Source organism: Leguminivora glycinivorella, chromosome 8 (genome assembly GCF_023078275.1).
Source record: "Leguminivora glycinivorella isolate SPB_JAAS2020 chromosome 8, LegGlyc_1.1, whole genome shotgun sequence".
Taxonomy (NCBI): domain Eukaryota; kingdom Metazoa; phylum Arthropoda; class Insecta; order Lepidoptera; family Tortricidae; genus Leguminivora; species Leguminivora glycinivorella.
In genome coordinates this window covers 22987041-23005023 of record NC_062978.1, presented here as the reverse complement: position 1 = coordinate 23005023, position 17983 = coordinate 22987041, and the positions used below count along the sequence as shown (strand labels likewise).

The 17983-nt window shown below is 41.0% G+C and overlaps 1 protein-coding gene across 2 annotated transcripts in view; it reads right to left on the bottom strand.

Moving 5' to 3' along the window:
- LOC125229205 overlaps positions 1–17983 on the bottom strand; it is a 182750-nt gene that overhangs the window by 22948 nt on the left and 141819 nt on the right. Inside the window, exon 4 of one of the 2 annotated variants that reach the window (XM_048133998.1) lies at positions 14800–14885. The exons of the other annotated variant lie outside the window; for it this stretch is intronic. Coding sequence (XP_047989955.1) covers positions 14800–14885 — 86 coding nt within the window. The remainder of the gene's footprint in view (positions 1–14799; positions 14886–17983) is intronic. 2 annotated transcript variants of the gene reach the window in all.

Below are 17983 nucleotides of genomic sequence, written 5' to 3'. Positions count from 1 at the left end.
TATGTAGCGATATTTTGTGATGTGAAATCTGAGTGTAAGGTCAAAGACAGGATGGGACCAACGACGAGATGTAACGAAATGTATGGTAAGTACTAATAAGGTCGTGTAATTCAGGATAACAAGAAAATTTGTCAAATATAAGCCTAAAAACTATGATATTACGAACGAGAACACGAGTCTTAAAACTATATAACCTACGCTGAGAGAAATTTGCATTGTGAATTTAACAAGTTCGACTTGTTGCGGTTTATCCGTTTGAATCAGCCAAACGTATGTGTAAAACAATTTGTGTCAGGTTGTTTTTATAAAATCGACTTGTTGATTCAAATATATTGGCGATTCAAATGACAAGTAGCTTGTTGTTTGAACCAAAGAGCACGTAGGCGCTATTTTAACCAAAAAACTTGTTGAACGAACATGAAAACTGGTTGTATTTTTTCTCAGTGTATCTATATGGTGCAGAGGTTTTATTTTGGAACGATTCCAACTATAATAATTTGTACAGGTCCATCATTATTTTATCTTAATCACTTTCACACTTCCCATTTAAATAACTCTTAATGTAAAATACCCTATAATGGACGGTGATGCCGTTATGGACAAAAAAACACAAATCCTTAAAAATAAGTGTCTAAAATTAGTTTCTAAAAACTGACGGCAATGTACCATAAACTATAGTTGTAGAGCTGTTTCGTTTTGAAGTTTCAATTAATTCGGTTATTTCTGAAAGATTTGGCGACAATATAAAATTCACCAGTTTACTAAAAAAAATAGCAAGACGAATTCTTAGTAATGTTGCTAAGAGAGTTGAGTTCATGTATAAAATAATAAAATAATAATACTCGGTGTAAACTTAAATGGTATAAAACATACTAGTTCGTTGCTCCAAAGATATAAAGAAATAGCGTTATTTTGCGAGTGTCCATTACTGGAACCGAAAAACAGCGTACGTCCTATAATGGACAAGGAACAATTTACAAAACCAAAATTTACAAGAAACAATCCTATGTTAAAATAACCCAAAGTTGGCTTTAAAAGTAAAATTTTAAACTTATTTCACTGTCCATAATGGGGGATTACTGGAGAACTGCCATCCATAATTGGATAAAAAACACCTAGTTTTAATTTGTTAACTATGAAGAAACCAATAGGAGTCTCTATTCTGCAATACGCTTGAAATGTAAAAGAAGGGTAGGACATTAAAGATTTAACACGCTTAGCGGTAGAATTTTTACATTTATTAGTGAAATATCAAAAACAGGCTAAAATTTTTCTTAAACTGTCCATGATTGGGTCCGTTACCTTATTCTTATTCACTTACAAAGTATGAAATTGAAATACCGTAAAAATCGGGTAAATTAGGTAGAGAAAAACTAACCATTACTCGGAAATGATTGTACCGTGGATATAAATGGGCCCATTTTGTGCTAGAAATGTTGTATTCGAAACTAAAATGACTCTTATTTGCCTGTTTTTTACTCGTATTAATTGAATCAAATTCAGTTTTCCGAACGACCGGTTTCGGAGAATCTGTGTGTTGAACCTTTGGTGAAAACCTTTTTACACTTTTGCGAAAGAGTACTTTTATACGCAGGTAAAATTTGGGGCCGTTTCGCAGAATTTTTACCATTTACTGTTCAGTTTAAAACCCAACAAATTTGCCTGTAGTGACATAATCCACGTACAAATATATACCTATTAAAAATGGTTTTAAACAACGCTTTTAAAGCAATTAGGACATCTAAGCGTTGAGTAAGTAAGGGTAATTTAAAACTTTATCTAACCCCCGTGAGACATTTATTGGATCATTATTATACTTGTGTTTGTTAGAGAGACTACTTTTATTAGCCCTTTCATTACTAGTACCAATTACAACAGAGAATAAAATTTATATTCCTTAGTAGATTTAAAATTAACACTTAAGAGGATACGGTAGCGAAAATGCTAAAATAAAATCAACTTGGGAATTTTAGTTAAATATACAAGTGTTATTAACTAGATTAATCGAAAAAAAATTGTCCATTAAGAACAACTCAGTCAAAAGTAATTTCAAAAAAATCTTTAAAATCGAGGTTCCGCTCTCCTCTTTCCTCCTTCAAAACTTAATCAATCGGAACAAAATTTGAGAATCTGAATAACAATGAAATAATCTATGTCGGACCGTTTAGTTTTTTTGGTTAAATGTTACCAATCTTGAGTATCACACCTTTTTTTGCGCCACAATGAAAAAGGCCGTATTAGGAAATTTTTGATTGGCTCTAGAGTCTTTAAAAAGCAGAATATAAAAAAAATCAAAATGGTCCGACACAGATAAAAATAATAACAATCCGTGTTGAAAAACTCATTGCTCTATCTTCAAAAACCAGGGAGGAAATAGTCGAGAGCGTTTGTATGGAGAATTGACCCCTACCGTATTGTCTTAACTGATTGCGAAGTTTTTTGTTTTGAGTTGATATATGTACCTACACCCCAAAGTTGACTTCTATCGACGCCCACGGAAAGAAAGATGAAGTTTATTTTTAACCGACTTCAAAAAAGGAGGAGGTTCTCAATTCGACTGAATGTTTTTTTTTTTTTGTATGTATGTTATTCGATATCTCCGAGAATCGTGGACCGATTTTCAAAATTTATGGGTCCCCGAGATGGTCCCATTGGCACCAAGTCAGGGTCTGATGATGGGATCCTGGAGAAATCGAGGGAACTCTTCAAATGTTATAGGCACATGTAATGTTTTTAGTCTATTTTTCAAAGGTACACCAGTATTTACGTCTGATGGTAATAATTTTATATGGCTGAGCTGATGATGGAAGGTCAACTCCTCAATGGTTAGGAGTTTAAGGATAATTCTTTCACTACTGTACATGTATTCGGACTGATACATATAATATCACTAGGAACTACTAAAAATCAACAAATAAATAAACTTTTTAACAAAAAATAAAACCGCCTTCAAAAATAAGCGCGTTACAAAACACGGAGAAACTAAAAAGCCAAAAATAATAAACCTTTCAATTCAGATTTCTTATCGTATTGCAATAAGCTAAACATCCAAATTATAAACAAATCAATTATTTTTGGAGTCGGTACCAGCCTGTGTATGGTTGGGTAGGGCAAACAGGCAATAGCAAGGCGACAAACAGGTCTGGTACCGACTACAAAAATAATTGATTTGTTTATAATTTGGATGTTTAGCTTATTGCAATACATTATACTCGTAGGCCTGTAATGGGAAGCAATCATTACCGCCTAACGCCTTATGCGTTGCCGACCTTTGAGGGCCATGTCATAGCGCAAGGGAAACACCTCAGGTGGAAGCACATTCCATAACTTGCAACTTTATGTTATTAAATAATCATTTTGACCGATCAAAATGATTACTACTTTTGTCTTGGCATCTTCTGCTACTTGGGCGTACCTATATGTACTAAGATTAAAAGAAAGAAACTAAAACATAAAATGTGCTCTGATTTGGATAAAATGTATCACCAAAGCAAAGCAAGGGTACAATTACTCACACAAAGTTTTTTCGTTACAAAAAGGATCATGTGTACTCGAGGGACTTTCCGAGACAAGTAGCTACTAAATATACACGGACCTCGTGAGCGTTGCGAGAGATTTTAACTACGCATTTCTGAGGGCAAAATAAAGATAACATTATATAAAGCTAATTTCGAAAAAAAAAATTTTAGTGTAATTTTTTTTTTAATGTATTTTTACATAGAAAGTAAATGTTAATAGTAAAACTGGCACTTAAAATAAAAATTTACTTAAAACTTACTCAGTCACTAGTTACTTTTTGATATCTATCAATGAGGATAGTTAGATTATGTCCGAAAACGGCATCATCGCCAATAAAACAGCGTTTTGTTGTGAGAAATAATAATTTAATAAGTAAGTATCAGTAATTGTTATTGTTTTAAATACTTACAACTCTAAAAGTAGGTGAAATCCAGAAAAGTTTATTTTAGTCTTAAAATGTCATATATGCTGTTAAAATCTCTCGCAATGCTGACGAGCACCGCGTAAATATATTTTCAATACGTTCCAATAGCTTATAAGAAGCCAATAAGAATCTATTAAAATAAACTGAACAGAAGATATAAGTTTGAGTTTAGAATTCAAGGTTAGTTTCGTAGATAAATAAATATATAGGTAAATAAATAATTATAGGCAATAGATTAAATAATATTAAGAAGATAGAAGATATTAAATATTAATGTTCAGTAGCATAATTTAATTTTTTACAATTGTATGTACTTATCTCAATAAGTGAAATGTAATATTTCTTTTGAGACAAATAAATATCTTTAAACCGAAGATCATACCATCCCATACATTAAAATGCGACCACCTAATAACGCGCATACACTACACCTCACATAGAATATGGCGCAACAAAGAATGCGTTGTTGCCATCGATTATTTGTAGATTGGCGTTAAGTGTCACTTTCGAGCCATAAATATATATCAAAAGTGACACTTCACGCCGTCTACAAGTATAATCAAAAGCTACAAGACATTTTTTGTGGCGCTATGTGTCGCATTTTAATGAATGTATGGGATGGTAAGATCTTATATTTAATTTATGTTATAGGACATTACTTATATTACACAGATTGACTAACACCACGGTAAGCTTAAGGAAACTTAATTTTTGAAAATAAAAATGAAATATTTATTTTTCAAATAGACAAATTACAATGCGCATATTAACGTCAAATAAAGCTACGCTGGCTTTAACCCTACGCCTCAGCCTCGAGAAGATTTCAATCCCCCTCAGTTGGAGGGGGGTATCCATATCCACTATGGGACTGGCAAGAAACTGGGCGAGCCACTTCTTTTCAAAACATTACATCTTATATAATAATTAACATGCATTAAATAACAAAATACAATTTAAAATGCAAGAGTATTTCATCAAACAATATCAACAGACTAGGTACTCTATCTACCGCCAAGTCGAGCAAAAAGAGGCACGGCCGTACCATCCATCCTCCAGTAGATATTTCATTTGAATACATTATGTTACTTCAAAATTCTACAACAACTCTTTCAGTTTTCGTGCGGTTTGACTGTGGAATAATCTGCCCATTAATATTAGACGTGCAACTTCATTACCCATTTTTAAAAAAATGTTGAAGGATCATTATTTGTCTACTTCATAAACTTTCTGTTTTCCAAGAAATTTCATGTCGTTGAAATGGTCTCCATTGTTATATCTCATATATTGTTGTATTTATTAGTATATGTAGTCTATCATAGTTTTTATATTTGTAGTATATGTATTTTATTATATTGTACATTTAGGTACTAGCCTTCTGTTATTCTTTTTTGCACCACCCGTAAATTTTATTCCGATCGCCACTCGACTATCTGAAGGTTGTCTGTAAGAGACCGCTGTTTTAGCGATAAGACCGCCTGTTGTTACCTACCACGTTGTATCTGTTCTGAATTATGTTTCTTTTTCTTCTGTAGTGTGCAATAAAGTATTTTATTATTATTATCTTTATTTATCTTTCTTCTTAAGTTAGGCTACTTATAATATGATTATAAAAGTAAAATACAAAACCACATACAAAACAATACAAAATATATAAACACATTATAAAAAACCTAACCTAGGGTGCCGCCAGCAGCGGGGCAGGGCCCAAGCTGCCGGTGGTTAGGGCTGCAGAGAGAGGAACCGTCGGACTATCCGCGCTGTGTCCAAGATCACTGCCTTCTGCATCTGGCCCTTGATCCATCCACCTAGCGAGAGTCTCTCGAGATGTTGGTCGAGACTCTTCGCTATGAGACCGTTCGCTGAAACGACTATCGGGACAATGATCGTCGAATCAACATCCCACATGGCGGTTATCTCGTAAGCCAAGTCTAGGTACTTACTGGACTTGTCCTTCTCGGCTTTCACGAGATTCTCATCATGGGGGATGGTGATGTCGACGAGCACGGCCCGGCGTTGCGATCGATCTATTATGACAATGTCAGGCTTATTGGCTACAATAGTCCTGTCAGTGATAATAGATCGATCCCAATAGAGCGTGGCACGACCATTTTCGAGAACTGGCGCAGGTATGTACTTGTAGTACGGTACTTCGCGTTCCACAAGGCCGTATTGAAGAGCAAGCTGCTGGTGAATGATCCTGGCTACGAGATTATGCCTGTGCAAGTACTCACCGTTAGCTAGATGAGAACAACCGGAGATGATATGTCTGAGTGACTCTCCGGGACGGCGGCATGCCCGACAAATGTCGACCGTGCCGTCCTTCAGGATATATTTCCGGTAGTTGTTCGTCATCATAACTTCGTCGGCAATTGCACAGGCAAAACCCTCGGCTTCTCCGAAGAGGTCCCCGAATCGTAACCAGTTCACCGATGCGAGCAGGTCTACATCGGGTCCCGTGAGGGCCTTGTAGAACCGCCCGTGTAACTGCTTGCTCTCCCATACCGCCCTGCGGTCCGCAGTACTTAGTACCACAGGTTTGCGCCAGTTCTCTTTCGCCAAGGAGAGCGGCGTGAGGTTTCCGTCCACTGCCACCACATCACGATGCATCCCGCACTCGTTGTTAAGGAAGTAATTCCTGAGATTGTACACCTCACGGTTGTGGAGATTTTTGGCGTTTAGGAAGCCTCGACCTCCGCACTTCCGTGGGATGTACAATCTCATAACAGACGAGCGCGGGTGTAACATGCGGTGTGTGGTAAGCAGTGAGCGGACCCTCCGGTCCAGGGCGTCCAGCTCAGTCTGGGTCCACCTTAGTATGCCAAAGGAGTATGTGAGTAGAGGCATTACCCAGGCGTTAAAGGCGCGCACTTTGTTGCCTCCTGACAAAAGACTGTTAAGGACTTTTGTGAGCCGACTGAAAAAGCGCTCCTTCACCGACCGTCTAATGCCAACATCCTCAATACCCAACGACTGTGACATACCAAGATACTTATAGGTTTCTGATTCAGAGATAGATCTGAACGACATCGTCTCAGAAAGTTGTAAATTTTCTGAATTTACAACCTCCCCCCGCTGTACATGCATAACCGCACACTTATCGACACCAAACTCCATTCTGATGGCGGTACTGAAAACTTCTGTGGTGTTCAATAGCACCATCAGGTCTTGGGTGTTATTATTATTATTATTTGTATGTCTTACCATATCTCGGGACCATGGGGTCCCGGACTTTTGGGAGGCATGTGTGGGGCCGAAGCCAACATCACAGAGGCCCTTTTAGACACTTTAATCTAAAGGCAAGGGATACACGTGGCGGATACCATCCCCGAGCGCACAATATGATACATCCGGAGATGGTCCCCGCCAGGTGTAAAGACTATTTCAGTGCAGCACTTTTGTGTTGCGATGGGAACTAAGGTCATAGGCTACTGTTGTGCAAGTTGGATGGACTGGATAATGGTCTATGGGGGAGACTATCGGACACCTGCATGACAACTAGTCTCAGATTGTAAAAGACAGGCGGTGACTCGCCAACTCATTGAGTGGGCCCTGCAAAACGGCCGCACGCACGGTGCGACAACAGAGCAACACTTGAAGAGTGGCTGAAAGGTTGTCGAGAGGTGAGACTGCGGTAGCCAGATCCCGGTGATCCGTTCAGCAGGCCGCCGGCGTTATGACATTTTACACTTCCAACCTGGAGCATAGGTCCCGCTCTTGCGAATCCACTCTGGCCGGCCGGTTAAGGCAAGCGCAGAGGCGAGGGCTAGATGGAAGTGCCCTCTGGAATAGGGGTCCGCGGTGTCGCCACTCACCGTCAGCTCGCCACAAGCTGCCCCCGCGGGCTTATTATTATTATTATTATTATCCATCTTATTATTATATCCTTTATTTATTTCTTTTCTTAGATTAGGTTTTTTACAATATGAGTATAAAAGTAAAATAAAATAAAACACTTACAAAACAATATAAAACATATAAACACATTATAAAAAACCTAACCTAGGGTGCCGCCAGCAGCGGGGCAGGGCCCAAGCTGCCGGTGGTTAGGGCTGCAGAGAGAGGAACCGTCGGACTATCCGCGCTGTGTCCAAAATCACCGCCTTCTGCATCTGGCCCTTGATCCAACCACCGAGCGAGAGTCTCTTAAGATGTTGGTCGAGACTCTTCGCTATGAGACCGTTCGCTGAAACGACTATCGGGACAATGATCGTTGAATCAACATCCCACATGGTGGTTATCTCGTGAGCCAAGTCTAGGTACTTACTGGACTTGTCCTTCTCGGCTTTCACGAGATTCTCATCATGGGGGATGGTGATGTCAACGAGCACGGCCCGGCGTTGCGGTCGATCTATTATCACAATGTCAGGCTTATTGGCTACAATAGTCCTGTCAGTGATAATAGATCGATCCCAATAGAGCGTGGCACGGCCATTTTCAAGAACTGGCGCAGGTAAGTACTTGTAGTACGGTACTTCGCGGTCCACAAGGCCGTATTGAAGAGCAAGCTGCTGGTGAATGATCCGGGCTACGAGATTATGCCTGTGCAAGTACTCACCGTTAGCAAGATGAGAACAACCGGAAATGATATGCCTGAGTGATTCTCCGGGACGGCGGCATGCCCGACAAATGTCGACCGTGCCGTCCTTCAGGATATATTTCCGGTAGTTGTTCGTCATCATTACTTCGTCCGCAATTGCACAGGCAAAACCCTCAGTTTCTCCGAAGAGGTCCCCGAATCGTAACCAGTTCACCGATGCGAGCAGGTCTACATCGGGTCCCGTGAGGGCCTTGTAGAACCGCCCGTGTAGCTGCTTGCTCTCCCATACCGCCTTGCGGTCCGCAGTACTTAGTACCACAGGTTTGCGCCAGTTCTCTTTCGCCAAGGAGAGCGGCGTGAGGTTTCCGTCCACTGCCACCACATCACGATGCATCCCACACTCGTTGTTAAGGAAGTAATTCCTGAGATTGTACACCTCACGGTTGTGGAGATTTTTGGCGTTTAGGAAGCCTCGACCTCCGCACTTCCGTGGGATGTACAATCTCATAACAGACGAGCGCGGGTGTAACATACGGTGTGTGGTAAGCAGTGACCGGACCCTCCGATCCAGGGCGTCCAGCTCGGTCTGTGTCCACCTTAGTATGCCAAAGGAGTATGTGAGTAGAGGCATTACCCAGGCGTTAAAGGCGCGCACTTTGTTGCCTCCTGACAAAAGACTGTTAAGGACTTTTGTCAGCCGACTGAAAAAGCGCTCCTTCACCGACCGTCTAATGCCAACATCCTCAATACCCAACGACTGTGACATACCAAGGTACTTATAGGTTTCTGATTCAGAGATAGATCTGAACGACATCGTCTCAGAAAGTTGTAAATTTTCTGAATTTACAACCTCCCCCGCTGTACATGCATGACCGCACACTTATCGACACCAAACTCCATTCTGATGGCGGTACTGAAAACTTCTGTGGTTTTCAGTAGCACCATCAGGTCTTGGGTGTTCGGTGCAAATAGTTTGAGATCGTCCATGTACAGAAGGTGAGAGATGACTTCACCCTCTCTCCGAAGCCGGCAACCTAGCCCAGAATCCTTCAGCAGGGTGCTGAGGGGATTCAGAGCTAGGCAGAACCATAAAGGACTCAGACTATCACCCTGGAATATACCTCGCTCAATCCTTATGAAGTCCTGCGGACCAGGGGGGGCATCCCTACCTCCTGGTTGACGAAGGACTGTGGTCCACTGCCTCATACATGCGGCCAGGAAGGATATTAGAGCTGTATCAAGTTTATACAGCTCCAATATCCGCCTCAGCCATGAGTGAGGCACCGAATCATAGGCCTTCTTATAGTCAATCCAAGCGGCCGAGATGGCCCCCCTGTTCCGCCGAACTTGTTGGCAAATGGTCATGTCTATGAGGAGGAGCTCTTTAGTACCACGGGACCCAACCCTACATCCATTTTGAGCGGTGGCCAAAATGTTGTTTGCGACAATATGCGCGTTAATTTTTGCTCTCAAAATGGATGTAAGGAGCTTGTAGAGTGTAGGCAAGCACGTAATGGGTCTGTAGTTTTTTGCTTCCGTGGTACTACCGGACTTATAGAGCAGGAAGGTAACACCAGTTGTTAGGGAAGGTGGGAGAGAACCAAGCTCAAGGGCTTGTTGGAATTGCGTTGCCAACCGCGAGTGCGAGCATTGAAACCACTTTAGCCAGAAGTTGTGCAAACCGTCCGGTCCAGGACTTTTCCAGTTCTGGGCCGTACGGATGGCACAACTTACGTCTTCGGGGCTGATGGTGATGGCCCCCATAGGCTCAATGTTCTCACATGCACGTTCGACAACGGTCATCCACTCGCCCTCCGTGTGCTCAACGGGCACCGACCAGATGCTACGCCAGAAATCAGACATGGCAGTGGCATCCGGCAGCCGCACGTCAGACACGCGGGGGTCGGCTTCCTCCCACCTTCGGTATACCTTCCTTTGGTCGCTTTGGAAAAGACGATTCTGCTGGAATCGGTCCACTCGCTTTCTGTAGCGGCGAATACGGCTTGCCCATGCATAGACTTTCTGCTTCAGAAAGTCGATGCGCTCTGTGACATTGGCCAAATAGTCGCGGGGTCTGATGTCCGTCCCCGCGAACGCCTGGTTCACAAAGCGCATTACTCGGGGGCGATTGTTACCCCCCCTAAAGCAGATCAGCTTCGCAATGAGAGTCCTAAACGAGCTGATACGACGCTCGATCCGTACTTGCCATGCAGGGACACCTGCGACGGTCCTAGGTGCACGGTCAGCGTCCGGAAACTTGACTCGAGCAACACGGCACGCCGCGATGGCCCCGCAGTACATGATCGAGTGTGTATCATCTAGATCTTTACTAGTCCGTATATATGGCTCTAGCAAAGCATTTAAGGCTCCTATTAGCGCTAGATTGCGTCTATTCATGGGCAGACGTGGTAATTGCGGCCTAGAGTTGTTTGTGGAGCGATACTGCGTAATCGCCTCTTCCAAAGACCTCCTCAGTTGCTCATTGGCAGGCTCACTCACGCTCTGACTCGCGAAGTCCCCGCCGTCGTTACCGGGATCAACCCGCGGCGCCTCCGGTGCCAGGTCGGGTTCGGGCACCGGGTCCGGCGATATGGCGGGCAAATCCCGCCCCGAGGCGGGGTCCGCGCGAGCAGTGAGAGCTTCCTGGCGAAGCCGATCAAGTGTGGCGTCATCCAGTCGCTTTGACCGCTGAATGACGCGCACCTGATCCGATAGACGCTGCTCCGATACGGTGATGGATGGCTCGAGTGCCTGGAACAGAGGTAGCATCCTGGAACGGTACGCGGATAGCCGGGTTCCCCCCTCTGTAGCCCCGTAATAGGCGCGCATGACGTTCTCGTTTATTTGTCGAGTCCACGTCATGCGACGCACTACACCACCGGCAGCGGGAGCCGTGGGCGGGGCAGGATGTCCCGCAGGCCCCAAGCGTGCCGGCAGCGGTGGCCGCCCTCGTCGCGCAGGTGGTCGTGGCGGCGGCGGCGGCGGCCCGCTCTCGTCGCTGGACCCGTCGGTGTCGGGCGCCGTGGCGAACTCGTCGCCCGACGACGATGCGGATGGGGAGCTGGACGAGGCGGGCGGGGATGGTGGGCGTGCGTTTCTTTGTGCCGCTCTGGTGCGTGACCTTGTTAACATTTTCACAATACACTTATCGCCGTTTGACAGTTCATGCTGATATCCGTGTATTTAGTTAATTGTATCGTTGCATGTTTGTTATTGTACATGATTTAATATAGCGTCAGAAATACACAAAAACTGAACCACAAAAACCAAGAACGGCGATAAAAATACTATAAAAATAAATAAAATTGTGAAAATTTATCCAAAGACACGTCCGTCAGTGTCAGCGGTTTTTTTTTTTTTATTTTTTTATTATTATTATTATTTGTATGTCTTACCATATCTCGGGACCATGGGGTCCCGGACTTTTGGGAGGCATGTGTGGGGCCGAAGCCAACATCACAGAGGCCCTTTTAGACACTTTAATCTAAAGGCAAGGGATACACGTGGCGGATACCATCCCCGAGCGCACAATATGATACATCCGGAGATGGTCCCCGCCAGGTGTAAAGACTATTTCAGTGCAGCACTTTTGTGCTGCGATGGGAACTAAGGTCATAGGCTATTGTTGTGCAAGTTGGATGGACTGGATAATGGTCTATGGGGGGAGACTATCGGACACCTGCCATGACAACTAGTCTCAGGATTGTAAAAGACAGGCGGTGACTCGCCAACTCATTGAGTGGGCCCTGCAAAACGGCCGCACGCACGGTGCGACAACAGAGCAACACTTGAAGAGTGGCTGAAAGGTTGTCGAGAGGTGAGACTGCGGTAGCCAGATCCCGGTGATCCGTTCAGCAGGCCGCCGGCGTTATGACATTTTACACTTCCAACCTGGAGCATAGGTCCCGCTCTTGCGAATCCACTCTGGCCGGCCGGTTAAGGCAAGCGCAGAGGCGAGGGCTAGATGGAAGTGCCCTCTGGAATAGGGGTCCGCGGTGTCGCCACTCACCGTCAGCTCGCCACAAGCTGCCCCCGCGTCGCTTATTATTATTATGTTATAGCTTACTAATACGTTGTTTAATCCACTACTATTGATGCTGACTGCACTATCCAAGAGCCTCTATCAGAATTTTTTGACGTTTTATGAATCAATGGCTGTACTTACGTTATTATATCGCTACTTTTGCGACATGTTTCAGGCCATAGGAGGCCCGTCTTCTTTTCCGACATATAGGAGTGCTCGCGGCGGCTACACTCTGTGCACTGCCCGCGCCGCTCGCACGAATAAGAATTAGAATTTAGAATACGTTGTTTGATAGCGTGATCGCCAAAAATATTTATAACTTTTGGTTTTAGTGATCATTTGAGGGCGCTTTTCACTTTCTCCATACAATAAGTATTATTTTTTGTAAAGTTTATGCTTTCGAATATTATGTTCTAAAACGAACGCCGAAAACTCAGATTACGCTAGGCAACTCTATCTCAATTAACAGTACCGTCAACAACACATGAATACACACAGTGCCAAAAATGTGTAGGTATACACACCTTAATGTACAGGCAATAATAGTATTTTATACAATCGTGATATAATACAAAGCTTTTCAGTCGAGTACCATGTTTAGGCCACGAAGCTTGCTGAGTGGCCTAATAGTACGGTACGAGAGTGAAAAGCTTAATTATATCACTATTGTATACAATACTTTTTCTATGAGTCATCATTTTCATCATCAATGGACGAAAAATATCATCATTCAAGTTAAAATTAATGTTAATAGCGTCGTTCACTGTTGTATCAACATCGAATTACCTGGCAATCAATGGTTTGTAACAACGGTCTCTGATTGGTCGATAACGCGATAGAATAAAAAAAAACGTGTTTCAGATGCAGAAAAATTTGCCAGGTATCGCTAATTAGTAAAGAACTTGTATGAAGTTCTATTTTTGAAATTATTATAGTTAACTAAAAGTGAAGTGTAATGAAATATTATAGTTGACTAAGTGTCAAACACTATCCAACACTGAAAAGTCAGCACTTATAGTTTAATCTATGGTGTCCTAATTGACAGATTAAAGTCGACGAGTAGAAGAAGTTCTTTATACATGTTTTTGGCACATTGTAGTCACAGCTCTGTTGTTGACTGTACACTAAAGGTCCATTACCTATCTCCACGGACTAAGTAATTATTTCAATAGGCCGTTTCCCTTAAGACTGGGTATTAAATGTAATTGATTTTTATTGAAGAAACTTGCTAAAGTCTCTGTAACTATGTATTCAACTGAGCCATTAGTTAATGACAACATTTTAACTCACTGCCGTTGGGATTTTCTTCAAATAGTCTACTTATTGTTTATTTACGAGTATATATTATGCTTTAAGATATTATCTTTTTTTCTTTTTAATAATAATGAAAAAGTAGGTGTGAATGCACAGAGTAGTAATAGAACAGAGAGAGTCTCACTGAAGACTGGTTGTGACCCAACAGTGGTGGACGTTTTTTTTTTTTAATTTTATTTTATGGCTTGGTGACCTTTCAAGCCAGCAATGGCAGACGGTTTGCGATGTGCAAACACGATTTAAAATCAAAATAATTATAATTTAGGTCAAAAGAAAATCAATTCTTGACTTAAGTTATCAAAAATTTATTATTTTACTTGAAACTTAGAAATACCTTGTTTTTAACAAATAATAATGACTCAGTGCTCCGTGTGCAAACACTATTTAAAAAAATACTGGTCACACTCTTGTTTTGCAGTTTGTTGGTTTACGATTATGTACGTGATAAAGTATTAATTTACGCATGAAAAGTTGCTCCGTATTTTTTTTCTTTCGATTGTTGTCATTTTTACACAATTTGACAACGTATGTAGGCATATTTTCTTATTTTTCTGGAGATGTTTTCGCCACGGGCGCCTCGATCCGACTGACGGGAGATTAGTGGATGAGGTCATAGACAAAGTTATCAATGTGGATGATGGAATCACAGGTTTTTCTTCGGAGTTATCCTTCCATAGAATTGTAGGTTCATGTGTGAATGAGGGAGTATTAAGTTAGGATAAGGCAATAGGAGCGTCCATCTACTATTTTGTATAGGATCAAGTACCTCTCTCTGCAAACCTAACCACCGGGCAGCTTAAGTACACTATTCTAGGTTTTTTTATAATATTTTTATACGTTTAGTGTTTTGTAAGTGATTTTGTAATTTACTTTTATATTCATATTATAAATAGCCTAGCCTAAGACATACAATAAATAAGGAAAGTTTTCTATGCTCTGTGGTTTTTATGCTTAGGTGGTAACTGGTAGGTAAGTACTTACTTTATAAATCCCGTAGAACAAGATTATGCTGAGCACAATCATGAACATTTGGGTTCCTATAATTGCAAAATACGCTATCTGTACACCTGAAACAATAGAAAATACCAAATTAATATAATTATTACAAATTTGTACTAGAAAAACATTAAATGTAATAATAATATATAGGGTGTATTCTGATAACTGGTCAGGAAGGACAGGTTCCAAATACCGTGCTGCTATGCAAAAACGGTCTTAGAAGACCTTCCCTAGATTTCAGTTACTAAATATTGGTGTTTACAAATTTAAAAAAATACAGGTTGTGACAAAAGGGATATTTTGTTAAAGTTTATGACAATCGATGTCATTCCATTCCAGTAGGGCTAGCACATGATTGTCGATAGGATATGTCTCCGCGAGATAGATGACACGCCATGACAGCCATAGTCAAGGAAAAAAACCTACATACATTAACCGAAACAAGAATGTTGCCAACAATAAAATTTCGATGAACTGCAGTCAATGACGTTATATTTATTTTATTTTATTTACTGTAAGTTTTTTTTCTTAAATTACGTTTACAAAAGTGCCACTATTGTAAACCTCTGGGGTTTATGTAATATTCGAAGAAAACTTTGTTTGTAAAACATGGTGATACCCGTGTCTGCCTGTTTCTGACGTACAATTACTTTCACAATAGACTTAAACTTTGAAGCGGACCGTTTGTAACTCGAGATACCTAATGTAAGGATTCGGATGCCTAAAGGACGCATAAATGTCTCTTTTTTTATTAACTTTACAAATCTTTCATATCGTATCCACATACATACTATGAAATATTAAAAATTCTGCACCGTGTTTCTTTTCTTTTCCGTTAAATTCGACATGTCGTTAGGTTCGTTATCAGGAATCACCCTGTATAACACTTTTAATTAAATTCGCAAAAAAAAAATTCATCGTTTTCATACATAATAAATGAATTAATTAGTGAATTAATTTAGATCCTTAAGAATAATATCCAAGTTAATGTCAAATGATTGACGGCACATGTCAAAACAAATAACATTGGGAAGACTCACATACGTGTTCAGTATTAATTTTTATTTTTTTAATAACTCGATAACCGTAAGAGTAAAGACGCTAGTTTCTTAGAGAAATTAATTGTATTTGATCTAAAGAGTCATCCCTTAATGTTAACGGAATTCAATAAAAACAGGGTGTATAATTAAAACTACATTCCATTTGAATTTTGTCGTTGAAGCACATGCCATTTAAAAAGTAGCAGAAAATTTAAAATATCTCCGAAAGCGTTCGTCAAAAATCCGATGACGAAATGAAAAGCCCTTGGCTATCTTTCAAACGATTTCGCGATAGCTTTACAATGAAGCCGACGCTTCAAAAATTGAAGCACTCTTCTTGCGATGAAAGCGGCTGCAACGTGTTCGAGACAAAAAAACAATAAACCATACAGGGTGGTTTCGACACGGTGTTTTCAGTCAAAGGAAATAGTAAATCCGATGTACTTAGGATATGCTTAGGAAAGTTAACGAGGGCGTGAAAAACAATTATATGCCGTAGTGCAAGTTGTTCGCTAGATGTCACTGTTACCCCCGCAAACTGGCTAATGACTTGTTGTCGTAAAATGTATAAGTATTTTTTTATGTCCAAATTTTTCGCTAGATGTCGCTGTACCAGCTGTAAACTAGCAAACATTCTATGGTTAATTATATGTAATTAAATTGTAAATTTTATAATTTATTATAAATTTTATGTAAATAATATATCATACACATAATCACGCCTGTATCCCATAAAGGGGTAGGTAGATCACATGAACTACTAAGTACTTCAGTGCCACTCTTGGCAAAAAGGGGTTCAACGAGATCCAAATTGTGACATTGCAGTGACAGGTTGCCAGCCTCTCGCCTTCGCCACAATTTAACCCATATCCCACAGTCGACTTCTACGACAACCACGGGAAGAAAGGGGGTGGTGAAATTCTTAATCCGTTACCACACGGGATTGTTGGTTATTCCTTAAGTAAACATTACTAAGTACCTACTTTAATATATTTACATGATTCAACTGAGTATTAGTTTTGATAACTTGAACAGGAGACTTGAACAGGACTGTTTTGAAGTGTACATTAACAGGACGGAAAAAAATATAGCTAAAAATCCGAAGCAGTTCTGGTCATTTATTAAATCGCGGACCGGCACTAATGGTACACCCAGTAGTCTAAAATATGGTGAAATGTTGGTAAATACTGGTTCTGACATATGCGATGCGTTTTCGGATTACTTTCTTGCCAGTTTTTCTGCGTCGAGTGTTAGGGCTTCAGATAAAATTTCTAGCTATTATGAAGATCCCTCTGCCACCATATCTAGCATTGAAGTTAAGCCGGATGAATTGGTCAATATTTTATTAAGACTTGATCCGTCTAAGTCAGCCGGCCCTGACGATTTACCTGCGCAATTCTTAATCAAATGCGCTTACAGTTTGGTGACACCCATTTCGCTGCTATTCCGACGCTCGTTCTTTGAATGTACTGTACCATTCCTGTGGAAACGCGCCTATATCACTCCAGTCCACAAAAAGGGATCTAGGACAGAAATATCCAATTACCGGCCTATTTCAAAATTATGTATTTTGTCCAAAGTAATAGAAAAATTGGTATTTAATCAGGTCTATGAGACTCTCAAGAACTCATTTAGTCCAAACCAGCATGGCTTCCTTCAACGCCGATCGACAGTGTCCAACCTTATTATTTTAAATGATTACGTAACTGAGGCGATGGACGATGGGTATCAGGTGGATGTAATTTACACCGATTACAGTAAGGCATTTGACAGGATCGATCATGCAATCTTATTATCGAAGCTGAGTGCAATGGGAATCAGTGGGGATCTGCTTAGATGGTTTACATCATATATAGAGAATAGATCCCAGGCCGTTGTTTTAAATAACTACATATCCGGCTGGGTAACAGTACCTAGTGGCGTCCCTCAGGGCTCGCTATTGGGCCCTTTGCTATTTAACATCTTTGCAAACGACATCGTCAAATGCTTTATGCATTCGGAAGTATTATGTTTTGCAGACGATATGAAAAACTTCCGAAGGTTAAAGTCTGCTGAAGACTCTATACTGATTCAATCAGATCTCTCGCGGCTGGATGATTATTGTCGAATAAATAAGTAAGATCTGA